At 46.2% G+C, this 22,422-nt stretch overlaps 2 protein-coding genes across 2 annotated transcripts; both read right to left on the bottom strand.

The window, feature by feature from the left end:
* Positions 1–238: 238 nt before the first annotated feature.
* On the bottom strand, positions 239–14,437 carry LOC118512259 (paramyosin, long form). The gene is made up of 10 exons (XM_036056423.1): positions 14,009–14,437; positions 12,945–13,001; positions 10,491–10,577; positions 10,257–10,423; positions 8,292–9,291; positions 8,102–8,214; positions 1,822–2,341; positions 1,655–1,750; positions 1,295–1,576; positions 239–1,227 (listed from the first exon to the last, which is right to left on the bottom strand). The coding sequence occupies exons 1-10, from the start codon at positions 14,126–14,128 to the stop codon at positions 1,021–1,023; spliced, it is 2,649 nt and encodes an 882-aa protein (XP_035912316.1). The 5' UTR covers positions 14,129–14,437; the 3' UTR covers positions 239–1,020.
* Positions 14,438–20,254: 5,817 nt separating this feature from the next.
* LOC118512273 (chitinase-3-like protein 1) lies at positions 20,255–21,594 on the bottom strand. Its single transcript, XM_036056462.1, has 2 exons — positions 21,490–21,594; positions 20,255–21,413 (listed from the first exon to the last, which is right to left on the bottom strand). Exons 1-2 carry the CDS (start codon positions 21,551–21,553, stop codon positions 20,302–20,304), a joined length of 1,176 nt encoding a protein of 391 aa, XP_035912355.1. The 5' UTR covers positions 21,554–21,594; the 3' UTR covers positions 20,255–20,301.
* Between the last annotated feature and the right edge of the window lie 828 nt (positions 21,595–22,422).

Below are 22,422 nucleotides of genomic sequence, written 5' to 3'. Positions count from 1 at the left end.
ACAATTTTACTAGCAAAACTGCACCAAGTGCATCGTGCGGGCAGGATATGGTGTTGTGCAGTTCCGATCGAGCACGATTTAGTATAATGTATTTTTTTATTAATATAAATCTTTATCGTACAATATATATACGGGTAAAAAAACAACTCAAAAATCCATTCGTACGCAGCGGTGTGTGCGCAGAGAGCGCTTTTGGAAAATCAACTACCAGCGATAAAACTCCAACGCCAGCTCGTGATATTGTTGTTTTGGTAAGATATTTTTTATCAGTAAACTTTATTCTTTCCTTTACAAGCGGTTTGTGTGCTGCGGTTGCTGTAGCTGTTTTGTTCGGTTCTGTTGGTCGGTTGGCTGGGGTGTTGGTTGGTTGCAGGTTTGCTCCACCGCATAGATCGTGTCAAACCCATGATGATCGGGCAGAGTATCCACATTTCTTCAGAGCAGCAACGATGCGCAGCACATACACTGATCGAGCTCATATGTCACAAACAATCACGCACTCGTTAAGATTTAACGCCTTTCCTTTTTGTAAAGAGCTGTTTTGTTGATATAGATTTAGAGATGTTTGCAGAGTACGTTCTAGTACGCGCTCTTTAGTTTGTTCGAATTGGGTTTAGTTCGAGTAACTTTCCATCTTACGCTGGTATTCTCCATCTGACGTTGTTTTTCGTAATAAAATTAAAGTACGCGGGAGACGCAAATGTTAAACACAACTATACACAACGAAACGGGAAATGAACAGAAAAAGGTAGCGAGCTAAGGAAAAACGGAAGAAAGGACACAAAAAATCTGCAAAACACAACACGTACACGCAGGACGCATTCGAGGCAACTCGGCTAAAAATAATGAACTGAACCAATTAGGCAGCGTGCTGTGTCCAGAGTGTGTTTCCGTGCTATGCGGCCGAATTGGGCTGGGACCTCTTGGATACGCTTTCCGATTTTTCTGCCGTCTAGCATTTCATTGACGACCGTTCGGCCAATGGTAAGGCACTCTGGAGGCAAGGGACGTAGCTACAATTTAGGAGGAAGTTTCGTTGATAGTCCGGGTGGTCTCTTGAACCAAGTAGACCTGGGATCCGGGCACGGTCGAGGTGGTGACGAACGTGCGGTGCTTGGCGCGGACCATACTCAGGTTGCTCTCAGCCACATCGGCACGGTCTTCGGCGGCTTCGAGCTCTCGCTGGAAACGGCGAACCTTGGTGACGCACTGCTGTGAGCATTGTTCCTGCGGGAAGACGATGTGTTAGACAAGCGCACAAAAACAAACAAACAAAGAGACGGCCCTTTCGTACCTGTTCGGTTAGCTGACGCTTGTAGGCAGCGATCTTCTGGTTGGCCTTCTCCAGGGCGTCCTGCAGGATCTGGATGTTCTTCTGATCCTCCTCGATCTGAATGTACACCTCCTTGACCGAGCGTTCCTTCTTGCGCAGAATCTTGATGGTTTCGGCGTGCTTTCGTCTTTCCTCGTCCAGTTCGACCTCGATGTCACGCAGGCGGGCCTCGAGCTTGTTGATGATGCGTCTGCTACCGGCCACGGCGTTGACCTCGACTTCTTCCAGACGAACAGACAGTTGCTGTTAGGCATGAGAAAAGTGTGATAGTAGATAATCCCGTTGCGCAACTTCCTGTATAACCAAAAGAACGTGACCTACCTTAACCTCAACTTCCAGCGACTTCTTGATGGCTTCGATCTTGACGATTCTTTCCTGCTCTTCGTGCAGCAGCTCGACGGTGTGCTTAAGCTCAACCTGTTAAAACCATGAGAACGATCATTTGTAAATCAAGTCAGAAGTGTCACAGCCGCGTTCTTCGATCATACCTGAATCTTCTGGTAGCGTTCGTCGCTGACGCGCAGCTCGCGGGTGACTTCTTCGTAGTCGGCGGCCAGGGTCTGCAGTTCGGTTTCCAGCTTAGCCTTGAGCGAAGCATAGTTGGCGTTAACCACGCTCAGCTCGTTGATACGAGTGGTGGCCTCCTCGAGCGAAACCTCCACCTGGCGCTTGGAGCGCAGCGAGGAATCGTAGTTGACGCGGATCTCCTCCAGCTCGCCGGTGAGCGACTGGATGCGGCGCTGAGCAATACCGTACTGGTCGACGGTAGACTGCAGCTGGCGCTGGATCTCCTCGTAGTGGGCCTGCATCTCGGTCAGCTGCAGCGACTGCTTCTTGATGGTCTTCTGCAGTTCGATGTTGGTGTGGTTGGCCACATCCAGCGACATCTCCAGCTCGGTGATCTGGATCTGCAGCTTCTTCTTGATACGCTGGACCTCGCTCTTCAGCTTGGTCTCCGCCTCGACGACACGGGCATTCAGCTGCTCGATTTCGATACTGGTCTGCTTGCTGTGGGCGGTAGAGAAGAAGGGAAGCCAAAAGCGTTACAGTCAGAAGTGAGCAACAGGTGAGATCACAAGCGCCATACGATGAATCATTCAAGGCAGTAGTAGGTTCGGTTGGGCGAGTACCTTCTGCATCTAACTATTGTAGCTACAGCACTTTATCTCTAGCGGTAGCAGATTGATAGGCACAAGTTAAAAATAAAATAAAACACAACAAATTAATGCTCGTCTCGGTCTTGTTCTCGTTCAACGAGGACGCTACGCACTGGGCGGATTTCCCGCGTATTGTTAGATGCTGTGAGTCATAGCACGGGTCGAGAGCGACCTTTAGCCGTTACGGTCACCTGCAATAGTGCTATAATTAATTGCACTAGGAGGAGGCTTTTCATCACCGTCAATGAGTTGATTGAATCATAACAAATCGTTCTAGGATAAAGAATGGCATTTTAGAGAAGCGATTACCGTTTAATTGAATGTTTTGTTGCAGCATGAATGTCCACTTATTCTGAGAGCATTTGATAGCGGAATGTCGACTAGACAGAAGTGAGCACCGTTCTATTGCTTTTGGCATGTTGCCGAGTCTTCCAAATGTGCTCGTAGAGAATATTATTAGATGTACTTCGTTAACTCGAGTGTGAAGCAATTACTGTTGTGGCCCAAGTGTTGGTGAAACGGAATCAGCTTTGTTGTTGACATAGTCCTTCAATTCTTTTGTTTGATGAAGCGAGCGATCGAATTCTAGACCTTCTTATCCTCACCGCATGGTATCTAAATCGAATTTCATGAGCAGCAGTAAACCGCACTCAGTTTTTATTAATAAATAAACAATCATGGTGATGAGCCACGAACAGCAAGTAAGCCAAATAAAACCGTGCAAATCGTGCCCAAAGTTATAGCTCAATATTAATATCAAACAACTTCACAGCCCCATTTTCACCGTCTGGCAGTTCGGTGTATGAGCTTTATGGCAACAGTAACATTTGTTCCGTGGTTGACACGCGAGAAGAGCAAGTGTATATTTATGTAATAAATTAAACCTTCGGTTGACAAGACTGTGAGCGTAAGCGGGTGCGTTACATAGTACACAAAAATTTCGTAACGCACGTAATACAAATAAATAAACTCAAAGTCGCTTTGTGCTTTGAAACGGCTCGGAAATGCGGGAAAGGCTAGACGAAAGCAGTTCAAGGTAAGGAACACACAATTCTAGGACATCTTAGGGGTAGCAACGGGTCCCACAAATAACATATCCCGTTCCGCGCAGAGACGACGGTATGCAAAAATAGTAAAAAATAATACCGTTGGTATGTGCCGACTTCAAAATGAACGCTCTTGTGGTGTCGTCCATCCGTCAGAGACTGGTGGCATCTCTGTCTAATACTACGCCTGTAGAACTCATGTGCGAAGCAACGGACGTAAATATATATATGGGTGTATAAATATATATTTAACTTCGAAAACATTGAACAGGCCATTCGGGTCGGTATTTATAAGCAGTTGCGGTTCGCTCTAGTCAATGCTACTGATCGCGTACAGGACTTGCCTAAAGTTTTACTGAACGTTGTTGGCGAGCTTGATGAATGGATTAGATTGGCAGAGCCGACCAAACGATGGGGAAAATGGCGAAGGCCTTGGGAGAAGAACGTCGATGGAAAAGATTTATAAATGCACAGGAAATGATGGCCCATCTGCATGTGGTGGAGAGTGGTAAAGAAAAATGGTAATTATGTAGAAGCAAACTTTTGCATGGCTGCAAAAATGTCACTCGAGAAAGCAGTGACAGACGAGGTCACGTACAATCGGACCGCCGCATCTGCAACTAGCGGAATGAGATCAGCACACTTGTTGTGCGGACTTTGAGTAAAGGAACCATCCAAGGACATAGAAATTTCGAGCAAAGATGCTCTCGACAGTGATTCGATACATTACCTTGCATTGGTGGGGCAATAGATATTCTGGATTCACGGCGACAAACAGCACTTGCTGGGGTTTTGTACGAGAGTAACAAATTACAAGGGATGATTGGGAACTAGCGACAGAGAACAAGTCCGTGTACGTGTACGTGTGTGTTTGGAGTTGAAGGGCAATAGAAGGACAAAATACGTTTGCCGTATGGGCGAATAAAGCACAGGCTGAGACTTTCCCATCAATACTAATCCTATACAAAAAGCAGAGCAGGAACGGCACATTGTGTTCGAGGTACTTATCACTGGACAAACTAAACACTAACGCTGACTATATCTGTTGCAGGATAATAAGGTAGGGGATGTGGTGGTCATAGTTGCGGTAGTTCACCTGGTATCGTGCAGAAATTCCTGCGTCTTGACGGCGAAGTTCTTAATCTCCCGGCGCACATTGTCGACGGACGTGTGGACGGCCTTGTACTGAGTGGATGCTTCCTCCGCGGCCTGGCTAACGTCGACGGTGCTGGTCGAACGCTTGACAATGTAGCGCACCTCGCTGTTGGCCCGGCTGCCCACCGCCTGGCGCGACACGGAAGAACTGTACCGGCTGTTAACCTGGCTCAGCGACCGCTCCTCGGATTCGCGCGTGCGGCGCGACTCGTTCAGCAGGATGTTCTTGATCTGGTCGGCCGACTTTCCCTTGATCGCCTTCTTCAGCTGCGGCGACAGCTCGTCCGAGCTCTTGAGATCGCCGTAGAACTGGGTGCGCTTGATCAGTGCCATCCTGTTACGTCGTTCGTCTGCTGCGTCCTGTGCGTTCCGTTCGGCAACTTTGCGCTGGTAGCGATCGATCACACTGTCCGCGGGTACGTGCTTCTTGAGCCTTGCTGCGTCGGCAGTCGCGGTCACACTGAGTACTGAGCGCTTTATATCGAATCGGTAGTCGGGTAGGTACCGTTCCGCCGTGTCGACGGCTGCCTCCGATAGTCGGACGACCTCCCGGTCGCTGTACGGTCGGAAGTGGAAGTAGCCCGTGTGATAGCGGTTCAGACCGCGCTCCTCCGTGTACGGCAGGTACGGACAGCGGGGATCGGGCAGCGGGGTCGGCTCGACACTCGCACTCTTCGTATCGAGATAGTCAATCATGGGCTGGTAGTAGTGCATCGCGTGTCCGTAGTTGTTTTGGTAAATCTGAGTGGGGATGAGCCTCTCGCGTCTTTCGCACCGGTTGTCCAACGCAAACAGTGGTGCCATCTTGATTGCGCCCGCCGAAGCTTACGCAGCAAAAGGAAGCGTGAGCGAGCAAGGCGCAGGATGCGCGCACAGCGGTGAGCAAATTGAGCAAGAGAGAGAGAGCAAGCGATGGAGAGAGCGAGCGAAAAATCTGCGATAAACCTCAGGAGTTTATGCACGGCAATCGATAGAATCCGACTCCCAATATTTCGATGGCTTTTATCGTTCACAAGGACCACACGCACGCAATCTTTAAAAATGTGTGATTTTTTTTAGAGAAATCGTCGTTTCAATCGCAAATTTTTCGCGAATTTTCTAAGTGGCCAGCGTATTTGTCGTTTTTGCACCTAATTTTTCAAACTCACACACAAAGACAACGTTTGTTCTGACTGTCGCTCCCCTGTTTTCGTCTTGTGTTGTGTTATGAGGCAAGTTACGGTTCGGTGCGGACGGAAATTGTCTACACTACAGCACGGGAAAGAAGAAATGCCGTAAAGAAGGAACGTCAGTGACGTGACGAAAGCACAAAAACCAGCAGTGAGACCTTTTCGAAATAGAACAAATGATTTGAAGTATTTTTAGCGCATGATAAAGGACAATGAAATGCACTGATGGCAATGATTAGAATGGGCGGTGTGCGAATTACGCACCGTGCTTCGTGGCATGGGACGGTACTGAAGTTCAGGCTCCCGTTGCTGTGGTAAAAATTAGAGTAAAAACACGCTCACGCACGCACACGGTTTGTGCCATGTTTGCGTAGTAAATTAATTGAGCAATTACGGCGTGTGTAGATTTTTATGGCAAACACGTTCCGAGCTCGGTTCATTATGAAATATTTCGAACGTACTCGTGACTACATTGTGGTTGTTTGTTTGTTGCAATAACAGTGGTTTGAGTTCATTAAATTACTCGTGAGTTATTAATTTATTGGGTATAATCGAAAACACTGGCTGGAGAATCTATATTTTGCAATTAATTGGAGGAACGAAAGAGTATTAATCAAGGTTTCTTACTATTTATCGGACATAAATTGAAATAAAAATTAAATTCAAATATTTAAACAAATATCACGTAAATATGAGTGTAAAATCTTTTACAACACACCATGATCAAATTTTCCTCCTTAGTTTCCCTTCTTATAATCTGCAGGTAACAGCTATAAGCGACGCCATTGACAGCTTTCAACATTGTGATATCGTTAAAAGCAGTAAGATGTCACTCCGTATGAGCCAATAAAAGGAAGAAATCGTTAGTGGCTTGCTGTCACGATCTATCAACACAATTGATAGTGTTGTAGCATATTCGATTCACAATTCTATTTATGGAGACCATTCCAGGCTCAGCGGCACAATCCAAGAGAGCATCACCAGCACGTAATGCATCGCAATGTGTCGTCACGATATTGGCAAAGTTATTTGGCACCGATTGGAATTAATTTTCCACTCAATAACAAGTCGAAGTACAGCAAATCGATTGCGCACAAAATTATCACAGCAATTTGGAAACGGTATCTGAAGCGACATTTAGCACTGAATCAGGGAGTATGAGCGTGTTGGAAAATAATGACTGTGTTGCGCGAAGGTCACCACTGCTTGATCACTGAACTGGTCTTCACCTTGGCTGCCGGTCGACTGACAGTAAGGTCAGTACCAGTTCTAGAAGGCAGGGGGAAAACTATCGCGAAAGTAAAACCAATCGAACGTACCCGAGCGAAAGTGATCGGTCAGAAATGTGGTAACGAATGTGGTTTCCCATCAGATCAGTGTCCTCGCGCCAGTGCTCGTGACAATAGCCACCGGTGGGGTTTTGTTTCACTTTCAGGACCACTGTCAGCGTTTACCGTTTCGTAGCGTAATGTAAGGACAGATCGATTATCGCATACGGGAAGCGTAGAAAACGTGCACGAGCATGAGATATTTTCGTATGCAACTCGTGCTAGCAACGTACTTTAGTGATGCACAGTGTGTTCAGGGGACCGCGGGAAAGAGGAACATTGATTCGATTGTTTTTCGTACGGTTGCGGTCAACAAACTGTGCACGGTTTCGTTCTAGGAAGAAGCGTACTCGTTTGTGTGCGATTTTAACGAACGGTTGTTTAAAGGTCGTCGCAGAAAGTGGCACATTGCTGAGGCAGCAGCACGAGCAGCGGGCCGATGGTGCCATTTAGCCTCGAGTCAACAGGAATGTGCATATTGTTTGTTTGATTTCGGCCGCGCTAATTTATTCGTGTAGCATGATTGTTTTATCCCGAATCAAAACGAAGACGATAAAATTACAACAACGATGGAGACGCCTGGTAGCTTGTAGAAAATCGTTAGCGGATAGTTGTGGGAACTAGAAGATATCAGGAAAAAACTCTTCTGACAAAGTCCTTAAAGGTGCGAAAACGTATTTGAAAATATTTCGAACCCAAGACCTTTAATAGCTACCCCTGCTAAACGACATTTAATCGCTTAGTCCAACTGCAGTGCAAGAGTACACGCGGCTTCAATAGTAATGCGCCATACGAGAGAACTTCACAGGTCATGTTGTTCGTGCGCAGTTCTTGGCATATAAAACAGCTGGCGTAGTATTCAACGTGACATTTGATACCGTTAGCACAGAGTGCACGATACGATTGTACTTACCGAATAGATTCAATTTCTTCATCCTTCTCCAACAGACGACGCTCGGTGTCATGACGGAACTGGCCGTACTCAGCAGAAAGTGCCTGAGCGCGCTTCTCCTCAGCCTTGCGGCCCTGCAAGTGTCGAAAACGGTGCAAAATTGATTGGTTAAAAACTGCTCCACAACCATCAGGCACAGCAGTGAACTTACGGCTTCGGCCTCCTTGTACGCGGCAGTCAGCTCTTCACGTTCATTCTCCAGACGACGCAGCTCGATTTCATACTCGTGAAGGCGGCGCGTCAGTTCGGTGACAGAGCTGCGCGATTCGTGCAGTTCGTTCTGCAGCTTGTTGTTATCGCGTCCCAGCTGGTCCTTCTGCTCGCGGGTCTTGTCCAGCTCGTGCGACAAGCGCTGGAAGTCGGCCGTCCGCTGGCGGAGATCGCGCTGCGACGCATCGTACAGGGCAATCGTTTCCTCCAGCCGGGTCTTGATCTCGATGTTCGTCTTCTCGAGGATCTCGATGCGCTTGGTGTACTCGCGGATACCGTTGTTCGCCTTCTCCAGGTCGATGATCAGCACCTCGATTTCGCTCGTCAGACGGCTCTTCTCCTTCTCCAGCTTGCTCAGGCGGGCCTGCAGCGACTCGATGTGTTCCTCCGACTCGGTGATGCGCACCGTGTACTTGCGGCGGATCTCTTCCACCTCCTCGACACGGGACATGCACTCGGCTTCGTACTTCGACTTGAAGGTGCCGGCTTCGCCATTAGCCTTAACCAGCTGGCGCTCCAGGTCCAGACGGGCCTCGGACTCTTCCTCCAGCTGCAGACGAATGGACTCCAGCTCCGTCTCGACCTGGTGCAGGCTGGACTCGAGCATCGAGCGGCGGCGGTCATCCTCCTCCAGGCGGCGTCTCGCCTCCTCGAGCTGTGAGTTGAGCTGGGTCTTCGAGAATGAGATGCTCTCAACGCTCAGCTTCAGGTCCTGGACCGACTTGACCAGGTCGATGTTTTCCTGCGACAAACGTGTCTTGTGCGAGCTGATGTCAACGATCGTGCGGTTCAGCTCCTCGATGCGAATGTTCAGCTCCGTCACCTGGACCTCGAGCTTCTCGATCGTCTTGATGCTGATCTGCTTGTCCTTAGAGATGCTTTCGACCTGCGACAGCAGCTCGTAGATTTCGGCCTGCAGCTTCGATTTTTCTTTTTCGACTCTGAAACGGTAAAGTGATGCAAGAGGAAGGTTGCGTGTGGATTAACTCATCACATACTCTGCCCTAGTCGATGGTTGAGTTACAGCGCAGCGTAACGGTACATGCATGCAGCGGCACGCAAGGTGCGAAAAACAACAGGTGATCAATGTGGGAGATGAAGTTTGATGCCAGCATCGCGCTCCGTGCAGTGTGGAAGGAACAAATCGGTAAGGAAAAGTTTCGTGCGCCTACCGACATATTTGGCCCGTATAAATGAGCAGCTCGTCCCAGTCTTAAAATAGACCGCCAGCCTCGAAACCTGTCATGTCATCTTCCCAGGTTTTACACGTTGCCTCTCTCGCAGGCAACCGCGAAAAGCGCTCGCTGGCGTTCTTGGGACGCATCGTTCTGTTTACATACCAGCGGCGGAATGATGATGATGATGATTGCACCGATTCACCACCGTCCATGTCCTCGGCAGAGAGCAGTATGTACCACCATATTCCACCGTGCCAGCATGATGGTGGTGTATCGCGAGCGAAGAAGCAATGCGAGCGAGCGAGTGAGTGAGTGAGTAAACCCATATGGAAAATGGGCAGTCACGGCGTTAGCGATAGGCAGTTATGTGATCACGCTTCGATATTACCGCCAGCAGTCGCGAACCAACACTGAAACGTGTTGTGTGACGTGCGCAAAGAGTTACGAAAAAAAAATGGTGGCATATCTTGAGAGATGTCGGCGGAATGTGGGTACGCGAATGAAATGACGAATCGTAACTTAATCATCACCCACAGCACGGCGGCCACTCGGGGATGAGTGGGTGTTAGTTGAATTGGTAGCTTTTGCTCTGCGATAGAATGCTGAAGCGTGAGAAGAATAGCTACAGATGTGGGTGCATAACTAGTGGAAGGAGATTTGATGGTGCTGTGGTTTTTTGTTTCAGATGTTAGTTTTAAGGGTTAAGCAAAGCCGAAAGTTAGGTTTACCTCTGCCTTGACTTTGTCAAAGTCTCGATCTGCTCGTTGAAGTCGCTGACAATCTCCTGGTGCTTGCGCTTCAGGATATGGGCAGTCTCTTCCGACTCCAGATGAACATCCTCAAGCAGTTTTCGCAGCTTGGTCAACTCGGCATCACGCTTGCGGTTGATTTCCAGCTGTAGCAAAGTGAGGGGAGGATTCGATCAATCAGTCGTTCTGTGTTCAACTATTGGTGTCACCTACCTGTCCCTCTGCACCACCCTCGGCTTCCTCGAGACGCTCCGAAAGTTGGATCACCTGCACGCTGAGGTCAGCCTTCTCGCGTTCAATCTAGAACGAGAGACATACGGTGTTAGGAGATGTTGCAATCAGAGGTTTCAGCTGGTTATGATTAGTTAGTACAGTTATAAAATAAACATGGTAACATTCCTCCTCACTTAGTACATCTTATTGACCTAGTATAAGCTTATTGAGGTGACTCGGTGGCCGAGGCGACAGGATACGAACCATATGCCCGTAGTGAGTACCGATAGCGATAAGTCTTATCAGCTAGAATTGGCAGGTCCTAAGGACTTGATGACCGAAGCAGGTCGTTAAGACAATGTGTAATTGACTGCTTTTCACATGAAAGTATGCTATTGGAAGTAGTAAAGCTTTCAAAATAGTGCTTTCTAGGCTAAATAATTTTCAATAATCATCTAATACAACCTTACATTCCGTACGGCGATCGCATCAATTGCACAACCTTTCGTAACGGTGTCATAATGATGGAAAGGTAGATTTCCCTGCCCTCGGGCGCGCGAGAATCCACCGGAGAAATTTGGTGAAATTCGCTTACAGAAATAACAGAAAAATGTGGCAATAATTTGCGGGCCGCAGCGCGCACCGCGCAGAAACCAAGGCAGGTAAGCTAGCACCGTTCATTGGAAGGAGATCTATTTTTGGCAGTCCCGCTATAGGTGTTCGAGAGATGTGTGCATTTCGGCAGCGGGGTTTTCGAAACGCAAGAAGGCCACGTCCTACGCAATGCGGCAGTGCGGCAGGCAACACGCATATGTAGTACAGATATTGGATACAGATACGAGGAAGCGGCGAAAAATGTGTCACATGGAAAATCATAATGATCACCCTCGGTTTACACTTAACATCGAGCGTGATTTAAATTTGTAATTGCAATGTTATCGTACCGCATGGGATGTCTCACCGGTTCGAAAATAAGAATGTAATATAAAACAGAACAGATCAAACCGTCAACCTCGGTACGGCAAGCGGCACACGCCACGCTAAGGCGACGAGTTTTATTGCAAGTGATTTTTTTTTTATTGTCGAGCGACGCAATGAGCCTGATTCATGTACTATTAAGACACGTCTGCCACGATAGGTCCAATGTGTCGCAGCCGCCAGGCTAGGCACACGCGCGTTCCTTAACTTGCTGCCCTCTGTGGAATGTGCCGACGAAAATAAAGGTGTGCGTGTGTGCGTGGTGCGTATGGGTGGATGGCGGAGGAGTATAGCAGATGGCTTACCGAAGAGTCACATCCCGATCGAGTATTTCAACTCGAGATGACTACGGTAATGTACTTTGGTTTATCAAAGTGCTTTTCGAGGGATTTGAGCTTAGCGCGCTGCAAAACCGTCTTTGCGGACGGCGCTGATCCAAGTTCAGCTCCACTTTAGCCTAACTAACGATCGTCTGTTCTATCGGAGGGAAGAGAAAACTATTTTCGAAAGGCCAATATTCTCTTTTGCCGTTTTCGGCTCATTTAGACATGCACACACACACACACGCCCGTACCAGTGTCCAAGAGCAAACTTACACATGCACAGACATGTGTGTACATCTTCTGTATGAAAACGATCTGAAAACCACCTTCTCCGTACGATCGCAGGAGCGCGAGCTATATTTAGCGCTCGAGGGAACCATCTCACACATTGGATGCGATAGTATAGTGTTTTGCCGTATCTGCACCAAACAGTTGGTCGACCTGTCGAGCGGGCGGTAGAAACTACCGTCGAAATCATCCCCCAAAACTTTATACCAACGCAAGGAACGAGGAACAATCGGCGCTCGAAGGTGTACGGAGATGATGTAATTTGCTTTGCCACTCAAGGACCCTTTTGCTAACCCCTGCCAATCAGCGGTACTTGTCCCGGAATGTTTCGCAGCCGCTCTCAGCCCCCGACTTCAGGCCAAGGTTAGGTGGTGTTGGGCGGTACACTGCGGCAACACTTCAAATACGTTTGTCCGACTTCTGACAGGTCGCATTTGCAAATCGATGAGCATGGGTGTCCGCCTACGAGGTGTAAAGCACAACAGTAGTAGTATGGGGGGCTGGCGATGGTCACTGCCGGAAGTGCGATTGACGTGTGAAAAAAGAGAGCAGGTCGTTTGAATGAGTGCAACCGATCGGTGTCGGCTGATTGAACGGTAGCGCCTATTTTTACAACTGGCCCCAAAAGAATCGAACCGAAACGTCGTTGATATGTGCCATTCTTCAATGTTTGATGGCTGGTTAATCATTAACATTGTACTTTGAGTAGGAGCACCAGAATGGATTATCGAAAAAAGCATATCGCCCCTGTATCAACAAGGTGTATGCATCTTATACACCAATGTATGTTCGTTATTTGTCTAGAGTCTAGAGTTATAAACTATTTAGTACGATCGTTTGTATGATCGCCAAAAGCATAACTTACCCTTTGACGAAGACCACGTTCCGACTCCAAGTCTTCCTGAAGGAGACGGATTTTGTCCTGAAATCAGACGAGAACCGTGGAAAGTGTGAGCCGTGCCTTATGCTGGTTAGCGACGAGTGTTGCACGCATGTTTTTGGGGAACCTTTTCGGGAATTTCACCATCTCACTAGAGCACACCTCCACACCACTAACACACTTGTGTTCGTAGTAGATGTAATGTTTCTCACACTCAAGGAAACGCACTGGTAAGCTTTGTCACACAATAGTAGTAGCTAGTACGATGATTGTTATCAGGGGTATACAAACGATCCGCGATCTTCGCAACATGCACTTGCTTCGGGAGCTGTGGTGTTTTAGCGGCACTTGGATTTATTTTCACCAAACAACACTTTAGCTTCCACAGCATTTGAAGCGATGGAGCATTGCAAGAATGCAGCAAATACGCATTGGTGTTGAGTTTTTTCATGGGATAAAATTTTGTAACACTTATCACACTGTACCGATCGCAATAGCAGTACTAGCAGTAGCAGCGGGCATTCAGGTAGCTAGCAGCGGAGCTTTTCACAAAAACCTTTTTCACCACGTCACCGAGAAGGTTCTCGAAACACACATTTATGCTCACTCAGAGTTGCACCATCGCTTATTTGGCGGGGACTTAGTGGAGTGTGTTAGATGTCACTCGATCGCGGTAGTGGTCAGTGTGGGTGAGTGCTAGTGAGGTAGTGTTGAGAGCTATGATCAGCTTGAAGCATTATGCAAAGGCGTTTTACTGTTCAATGGATTGAAGGTTATGCAAAAACAAAAACCACTCCAGTTGCAGTGTGAATGTTGTGTGAGAATATAAGTAATGTAGCATGTTATCAGGACGGCATGCCGGTAGAGATAGTGTTCGGTAGAGTTTGTTTTCCGCAGGCTACGAGTGTGAGTTTGTGCTTGTGTGTGTTTGTATGGGGCTCGTACGTTGAGCCTTGGTGATGGTGCCCAGGTATCAGGGCCGTAGTTCCCGTTTCTTGCGTGAGACACTGATGTTTGTTCGGGACGTTTCCGTAGCCCGAAAAACTCACCTCCAGTCGGGACAGAGCGCTCAGGTCAGCACTGTACTCGATGCTGACATCGGCGGTACCACCTCCGGACGAGCGGTAGGTGTACTTGGACGTTTTGGTAGTGACGGCGGACGACGACATGGCTTGCGTCTTACAATGGCGTTAGCGAACACAAATTCTACACTGGGAAAGATGCGCCTGGAACACACGAATGTAACCGACGCAATGGCGCGCGGAAGGTTCACACTCGTTCGATCGTTCGATTCGAGAAAGAGAGAGAGAGACAGCAGGAGAACGGAAAGAGAACGCGAAACAAAACACACTAGAACACGTCCCCTACTCAGGCTTAAACCAGGATCAATCCACCCTGAACACCGATTGAACCGACTGTCAGAAGCACACTAGGTGCCGTGGTTTTCATAAATGCCGGAGCAAGTTTGGTGATCTACTAACCGGCCACCGGTTTTTCCCGAGCCATCCTCGGCTTACGCATCCGCATTAGGGGAGTGAGTCGCCTGTGTGTGTGTGTGCGTGTCGACCGCTGTACCGATCCCTCTAGCAACCCATTTCGCATTTCCATCCGATCCGGCATGGTGCCGCTGCTGGCGGTGGCGTTTGCGCAGATTGCCGTTCGGCCGCAATCGTCAGTGTTGTGGCGCTGTGGGTATGGGTGCGTTTGCCACAGTAGTGGTGCTGACGGAACGGCCAAAAACCACCGGCTGAGGCAAATTGGAAAGGAAACTATCCCGATGTAATGGTACCACCAAGGTAGAGATTTAGGGAGCGTGTTTCCATACGTACGGCTCGGATCGCGTACCGTCGTCCCATCTATACACGGCGCACACCGTGATCCGTGTTGCGCACGCATCAAAACCGTTCCGTTCGCGTTAGTCAGGTGTTTTAAAATTAGCACGGACACGGATTGTTTTATTGTTTTATAAATACTCACGGTTTACTCATATTTTGTCCCGCCCGGCCGGCACTTCCCCGCTGTGTCTAGCGTTGCTGTAGCGTTCACATTCACCGTGCACCTCCATGGCGGTGCCGATGGCGTCATTCGCTTTCGGGAGGAATTTTCATCCCATTCGACACCGGCCTGTCCCATCGGGCCCGTGTGGTGTGTTGTTTTTCCCGACGATTCTGCTCACTGCGAATGCCCAGCGAACGCATGTGTTGGTGTCGTCAAAAGTTGTGTTGGACCGAACCTGTTGGTCGGTGTCGGTTTGCAAATGGCGGAAGCATACACCAACTGACCAGAGGGAAATGTGCGAATCGCAATGGATAGCGCTAGCCACAGATCACCATAACGATGATACGGTGGCGCGATAATTATCTCACATAAATGCAGCCAGAAACAGCGGCATCAGGCAGGCAGCAGACAGAGACAGAAAGGCACAATGTGGCGGTACATCACGATGACTGAAAACTCCTCTTCCATCGGCCGTGCACGTGCATGTGTGTGTGAGTGTGAGTGTGTCTTAACGGGCTAGGAGGGCCACCGTAAGTGGGACAACAATAATATTTGAGCCATTGATGAATTGAATCATGGGGATGCTTTGCTGTTGATGTTTTTCGCTCGAGCGTCTCGAGTGGGGCACGCTCACACTTGTTTATTGCCCCGTGAACGCTTGAGTTGAATGACTAATGAGGGGGTTGATTAAACTCAGCAAGTGGTACTTTCGAGACGAAAAGTCTGATCGTTTTGTAAATCAAACTAATCCTTCCAAGAAAAACCAACAAAGTTAGGAAATTTATCACATCTTCCCGTGATTTCTTCTATAAAAAATAACTCTGATAATCAACTAATCAACTGCATTACAATGTTAGTATATGCAAACAAACATCATGGAGATCCAAATTTATGATGTGGAAATTGTACAAACACCCGCAAGAAGCTGCCCTTACATTAGTTTATTTTTGGCTGCGCCAGCCCATATCCATGTCCACCAAAACAAAACCAAGCCAATGGAATGTTGGTTAGGTCGTACGTGCTGGCAAACTTTTCAATGTATGTGCGTTTAGCGCCACTGGACTTGGTGTTAAGATTTGAGAGCAGTACTGTTTGCTATGTAAAAGTAAAATCTTCTCTAGACGTCGATTGATGACCAGGAACTACTTTAGACCTTGTTGGTATTTGAGAAAATGGATAAGCTTGTAAGAATATTTTATTAAGACTGTTTTAAATTTTGAATAGATTAAATCAGTTTGGGGGACGAGCTAATTGACAGTTGAGATATTAAGTTTTGTGTATTATCACTAATATGATCTTGAAAGTGTGATTGCACTTAGAAAACATTGTAGATAACATTAAAGTGTTCCTTTTGAATCTAATCTTTGTGACATTCAAGCAATATCTGTTAAACTTTTCATGGAAAATAAAATGAAAATCTAACGATTCTGTCAGTAGTTCGATATGCGCATGCCTTTTATTATGATCGCATAATTATGGCAGGTTAACATGAGTGGACCGGTACAAAACGTAAAAAGAAGTAAATACAAGGAACCGCGCTCGGTTTGCATACAAATATTGTGAGACAACACGGGAGACCAACACGTTCATCGTAATCATCATCATCATCATCTCCATCATTTTCATCATCATCTTCAACAGTAGCAGCAACAGCAACAGAACCAGGAGCAGAAACTCCTCTTAGGACGACAGTTAAAATGTGTCGCATAGGTAGGGCCATGGCGTTCGGGTTTATATTTTTAGCTATTTTTCACTTTGCGATATTGGCCCGAACCGCCAAAGTCCGCAAGCATTCGCACCCCGTCAAAAAGGTAAACCCCGCGCTAGGTTGTCACTGGCCCGCGCTCTTCGGAGAAATGAGGGTAGCTTGGGTGTGTGTGTGTGTGTGTGTGTGTGTGTGTGTGTGTGTGTGTGTGGATGTGTAGACAGTGGGAAATTGAGGAATTTTCCAGCCTACTCGTATGTTTGCGACTGATCTTCCTAGGAAAGTGTCGCTCGTCGAGTTGGTGACGCCGACACCGTCGTCGGAGTGATCGTCGTCGAGGCAGGAATGCCGAAGCGTTAGGAACGGGCCGGACGGACGGCGATCTGTAGTGGTGAGATACTGCTGTAGAGGGCGAGAACGATGGTGATCGTTATAAATGTGAGGCAGTTCTCCGTTGGCCAACCAGCATCAACCGGTGCCTTAGGTGTGTGATGTGGACAGCAGCTTATTCTTTCCTGCCCGTTCGGTACGGCCCTGCTACGGATTCTAAATATATTCTATAATATTCCACTCAAACGATGGTTTGAATCCACGAGTGTGTGCTCGTGTGATGATAATGCAAGAGTGAATGTGTGCGTGAATAGTAAGGATTATAGTAGCAGCTAACTAATAAAGATTTGGTCCTATTACGAAATTGTATGGTATTTACCAAAAACACACCTTTTGTTTGGTTTAATTTGATATTGTAGTCTCATGAGTTTTCGTAAAATGTTGCAAACATTCTTTTCACTTGAAATTGTAGCAAAGCAATACCTCAACATGTAGCAATACGGCCAGGCCGTTCTTTATGAATAAAAAAAAATACCTCAACATGTATTTTCCCATCGTATGAAAGGGCGAAAGTTTTGGAATGAATGGCGTTTCTTTAGGAGAAATCTGAACAATGCATATTATCGCAATATTCTATCCTCGGTTCCAAGAATAGAGTACATATGAATTAAGGAACATTTAGTATCGCTCAGGAGAAAAGGAATGTTGGTTATCAATTTTCCTCAAAAAAAAAAAAAAAACGGGCCATTCCGAATGCGAATAATCGTTATTTGGCTTGGGCAAGGCACAAAACGATGTGAAATTGTGCGAAGCAGGTTACTCTCGCCGCGCGAACTACTAAGCGATCGTCACTGTCTTACATAATGATAAATGATGAACGTAAATAAATTAAGACACATGTTCGCTCCATGAGTCACCGGAGCCGGATCGAAAAAGGCTTGGATGATATAGGACGCATAGCATTCGTTGGTGAGCGCGGCAAAAAGGAAAAGCAAATCGTGTTTTTTGGTGCGGCTCAGTGTGGCTTCCAATTTTCTGAAGTTTGTTGCGTTCGATCGAGCTGTTCCATGTCTGGGCAGTGGTAAGCGATCGCGACTATGCGCAAAATGCCAGTGCTAATTTTAGTCCGTATGTGTGGGATGCTTCAAAGCAGCTTGTCTTAGACGGTGCGGATTGTGGACCATGAGATGTGCATCTCAGACAGTCAAAAATTGTATGCAGTACGGTACGGCGATCGCCGGAAAGCTAGCGAGAAAATGGGATGATCGATTGTACAAACATGGACAGTAGAGTATTGGCGTTAGCGTCCATTTATTATACCCTTAAGTAATAGAAACTTACAATTATAAATTGTTTATCTATTTTGTTAAACAATGCAATTTTGCCATAGAATATTAAAAATCCAATAAATCAAGAATAAAACAAACCTTCGACACTCTTATGTACGTGGTGGGGCTGCATCAAGCAAAGAAACGAAGAACATGCAGCGAATGCCAACACGAACATTTGTTTCTAAAAATAGGTCAACCACTTATGAAAACAAATATTAAATATGGAGTGACGATTTGAGGATGTTTTTGAGTTCATGGGTCAGCTTTGTTTGTTGATTTTATTGTAGGTTAGCGAGGTACACTTTGACTAGTTTGTTTTAGGTGTGGAGATGTTTTATGCATGGATGAAAAAACAGTGTACCTTTGTAGGGATTGAGACGAGGGAAAAGTGAAGTTTAGGCAATGCAATGTAGATTATCAAACTTGTTACTAGAAGAAATATAAAATTAGAATAAAAAGGTATGAAAGTAACAAAAGAAATAAGACAGTAACAAAGCGAAAGAAAACGTCAACGAGCAAAAAAAGAACGAAATGGCAGTCTTGTGATTATTCGCGCGGAGAATATAAGTAAAATAAAAACTTTGATATAAAAAATAACACAAACCTTACAATGTGGAAATTGCAAATGTTGAGTGAAGATCACGACAAGATAGATAAAATGGTTTACAACGTTTGAGTTACTAAACGTTGTGCAAACAGTTCGGGTTGTTAGTCTTTTACACGTTATTTGGAGGTTTTTTGTTGTTGTAAGTATTATAAATACTTTTTGGTTAGTGGAAGCACTGCTGTCATGATGGCGTATAGCAAAAAGCGTTAGATCACAACAGATAATAATACTTACGGAAGGGGTTGGGATGCAGACTGGACATTGATACGAATTTACGAGATTTCAATTGAGGAGATTCCAAGCACAATGACATCACAATTTGTGCTGACTTTCAACGTACAAGTTAAACGAAGAGATCAGCACTAGACCTCTAGATACTACTATTGAGGAGCCTTGTGATGCAAGACAATCGTGCATGCTCGATACGCTTCTTAAGAAGTGGCAGCCAAGCATCAAAAACCTAGTCCTGTATTGAAGACAGAGCTTCCATGACGGTGTTCTATAGTAAAAGAAGAGATTCCGAAGTTTATTTAAAATTCCAAGAACAAATACTAAACACGACAGTTGCATTCTTGGTATATTGGGTACCAGTATGGAGGCGCCCAGTACTTTTCAAAACATTCGGGTTATGAAACGAACATCGACTTGTTCGTGTTAATTGTTTTAAACATGTGTTTTATGCTCTAGTTATTGTTTACCGCGCTTCTCCAGCCATCTTTCTAATGGCGGATTAAGACTCTTGGAATCCCTAAGTGGAATGGAAGTGTTGGGCCTGTGTGTATGTATGGAAGATCTGCTGAAGGAATCTTGTGCAGATCTCTTGTGAGCTCGAGAGAGTTCACTGAAGCATAATCGAGCTTTGTCACCGTCAACAGCGCAATCGACGTGCCTTCGACAATTGACCATCGATCGTTTGTCGATCAAGTAGGGTAGTAAATCGCTGATAACGGTCAAACAATCGGGAAAATGTTAAGCTTAAAATATCCTACGTTTGGTCAATATAGGCAGTTCATCAGTAGGAAACGCTAGGAATATGCGTTGTCTTAATAGATATCAAGAACTTTAAAAAATGAACCTTTCATAAGATTATTAAAATACCTGAGATTAGTGAATCATGGTCTCAATAGAGTCACATTATCATAAAACTCCGGGATATCCTGTAGCAGGGTTGAAATTATGTACTGATCATGGCATAATACTGATTTGCCAACTGGTTTGTCATAACGTCAGAAAGTGCATCAAATCCCATGCTCTCGGGTCTGTTTTTATAAAAAAAATACTTCCAATCTTACGTGCTTGAGCCAATGAACAATGAAATGACAAATCAAGTTATTTATCTGTATTTATTTATTTTTTTAAAATATGCCACATTTATGTTAAACAATCATTGATAGCTCTAAGCAAATTAAACTGACTACCGCAGTACCCGCGAAAATCATCCATATCGATGGACCACATCATCATACCGGCAAGATTACGATTATTCACATAGTTGCACTTTTCCAATATGCTGTCTCTATCGTCGTATCCTATCCATTGGCTGTCCAGAAACCCATAAGGGATGCGTTGTACTGGTTCCCACACACGATGCCAGCCGGATCCAGGAAGAAAATGGGCACATGCCTCATGATACGCCATGTAACCGGACTGAAGTGTGTACGGGCCCGGTAGCCCAGGGCCATCCGATGGTGCCCGCAATCCATTGGAAGCCGCATTCGACAGTGTGAAGGACCGTCCGTACGCTGGAACACCTAGCACTAGTTTGGAAAGTGGAGCTCCCTGGCCTAGCCAATAGTTGATGCTGTGATCCACGTTCAGCATTCGCTGAAAATCGTTCTGATCCGAGGGTCCAGCGAAGAGCGGTGCATTGTGGCCAGTAAAATTGTTCCACGCTCCGTTGTAGTCGTAGGCCATGAGATTGATGAAATCCAAATGTGGGACAATACCGGGAATATCGTAAGAAATGGATGCAATTGTTTGACTTGCAGCAAGCGCACCGGTCAGAAGCAAACCACGAGACCGAAGCTCTACAGCCAGTTCCGATAAGAGCAGTACAAAGTTCGCCTTATCATTGGTGGTGTCGCCATCGTGCATAGCTGGAAACTCCCAACCAACGTCCACACCGTCGAATCCATGTGTGAGACAAAAATCTCGAGCATTTTGTGCAAAGGCACCACGCGTACTGGCACTCGCTGCAATCTGCGAAAAGAGCGTAGGATGAACGGTCGCTCCACCGATGGCGGCCAGTGTCCGGAGCTGAGGATTCTGCTGCCGAAGCTCATTAAAGCGACGAATGTTTGCCCGACCACCGTTCACCTCCAGATCGAGCCATGGGTCTAGCACCGTTACTGCGCCGGATTCATCCACTCCAAAGAACGCGTACAGCAGATGGGTGCAAAGGAATGGATCGATGTGGTCCACATCGAATCGTCCCCTTCCTGGGCGGTACGTTGCCCATGAGGCGTAGTAGCAAAACACTGGCTCTGAGCGAAACGGACACGAAATTTAGAATTAGCAGTGAATGATGTCTCGAAGTGATTGAGGTCCGTATTGACTTACTTCGTGCCTCTATGCTGGAAAACACAACAAACAAGCTCAGGCACAACAGAATCGGTCGAATCATTTTATCTCGTTACGTACAGCGTTTAATAAGGACTGAGGGATCTTTGTAGGGCAGCTGGTTAATAATTGAAATGTTTAGTCTGCCACAGATAAGCGAAGGTGAGATAATGAAAGATAAGACTGAGCTAAATTTGTTCAATATAGATTAAAGCTAATCTTGAGGTAGCCGTTTTAGTAATCGTGGTAGACGCGTGTTGTTGGTGGCAGTTTAATGGTTGAAATGTGTAAACAAACAGTTTTGGATGTATGGTGCGTCGGCTCTAAGGGTACGGTTTCGATACCGTTGACATAATCTAATTTGGGAAAGACGCGCCATTCATAGCGTGCATGCGGTATATTTATCTGGTGTAAATATGACAGGTGAAATGGTTTAGTAAATAGAAATTCTAGAATCGTTTTCTCTTGAAGTAAGAAATAAAATCAAACAAATGTTTGAATTGTATAGAACAAGTTTTTAATCACTGCTAGTAGCTATACTTATTCAACGTTTATACCAACTCCACTCCTTTGAGTTCTGGTCAAATCATATGCATATCACAAGCGTCTTCAAGAAAGAATTAAATCGAGGAAAATACAATTCCTGCTTCGTGTTTCCTTTAGACGGCTTTCAATCGTAATACGGTGTAAAATTCTTGATGAGGTCGAGAAGGTTTCGAAACGTATTTCCACCCAGGTCGTGTAGGTGAGATTATCCAGTAAAATAGCAGCATGCTAGAAAGCAGATATATACTGTTCAGCTGCTGCTATACTACCATCAGCAGGGACGGTTCTACGCAGCCTACGAAAAAAAAGAGTCAGTCAGAAAGGTGAAATTGGGAAACGGACACAACCAAGATGCTAAATTTTCGTAACACTGCTGCGCCAAAAGCA

This window comes from Anopheles stephensi, chromosome 3, assembly GCF_013141755.1.
Source record: "Anopheles stephensi strain Indian chromosome 3, UCI_ANSTEP_V1.0, whole genome shotgun sequence".
Lineage (NCBI taxonomy): Eukaryota > Metazoa > Arthropoda > Insecta > Diptera > Culicidae > Anopheles > Anopheles stephensi.
Note: the sequence above shows the minus strand (reverse complement) of the source record. Positions and strands in the feature narration are given on the sequence as shown.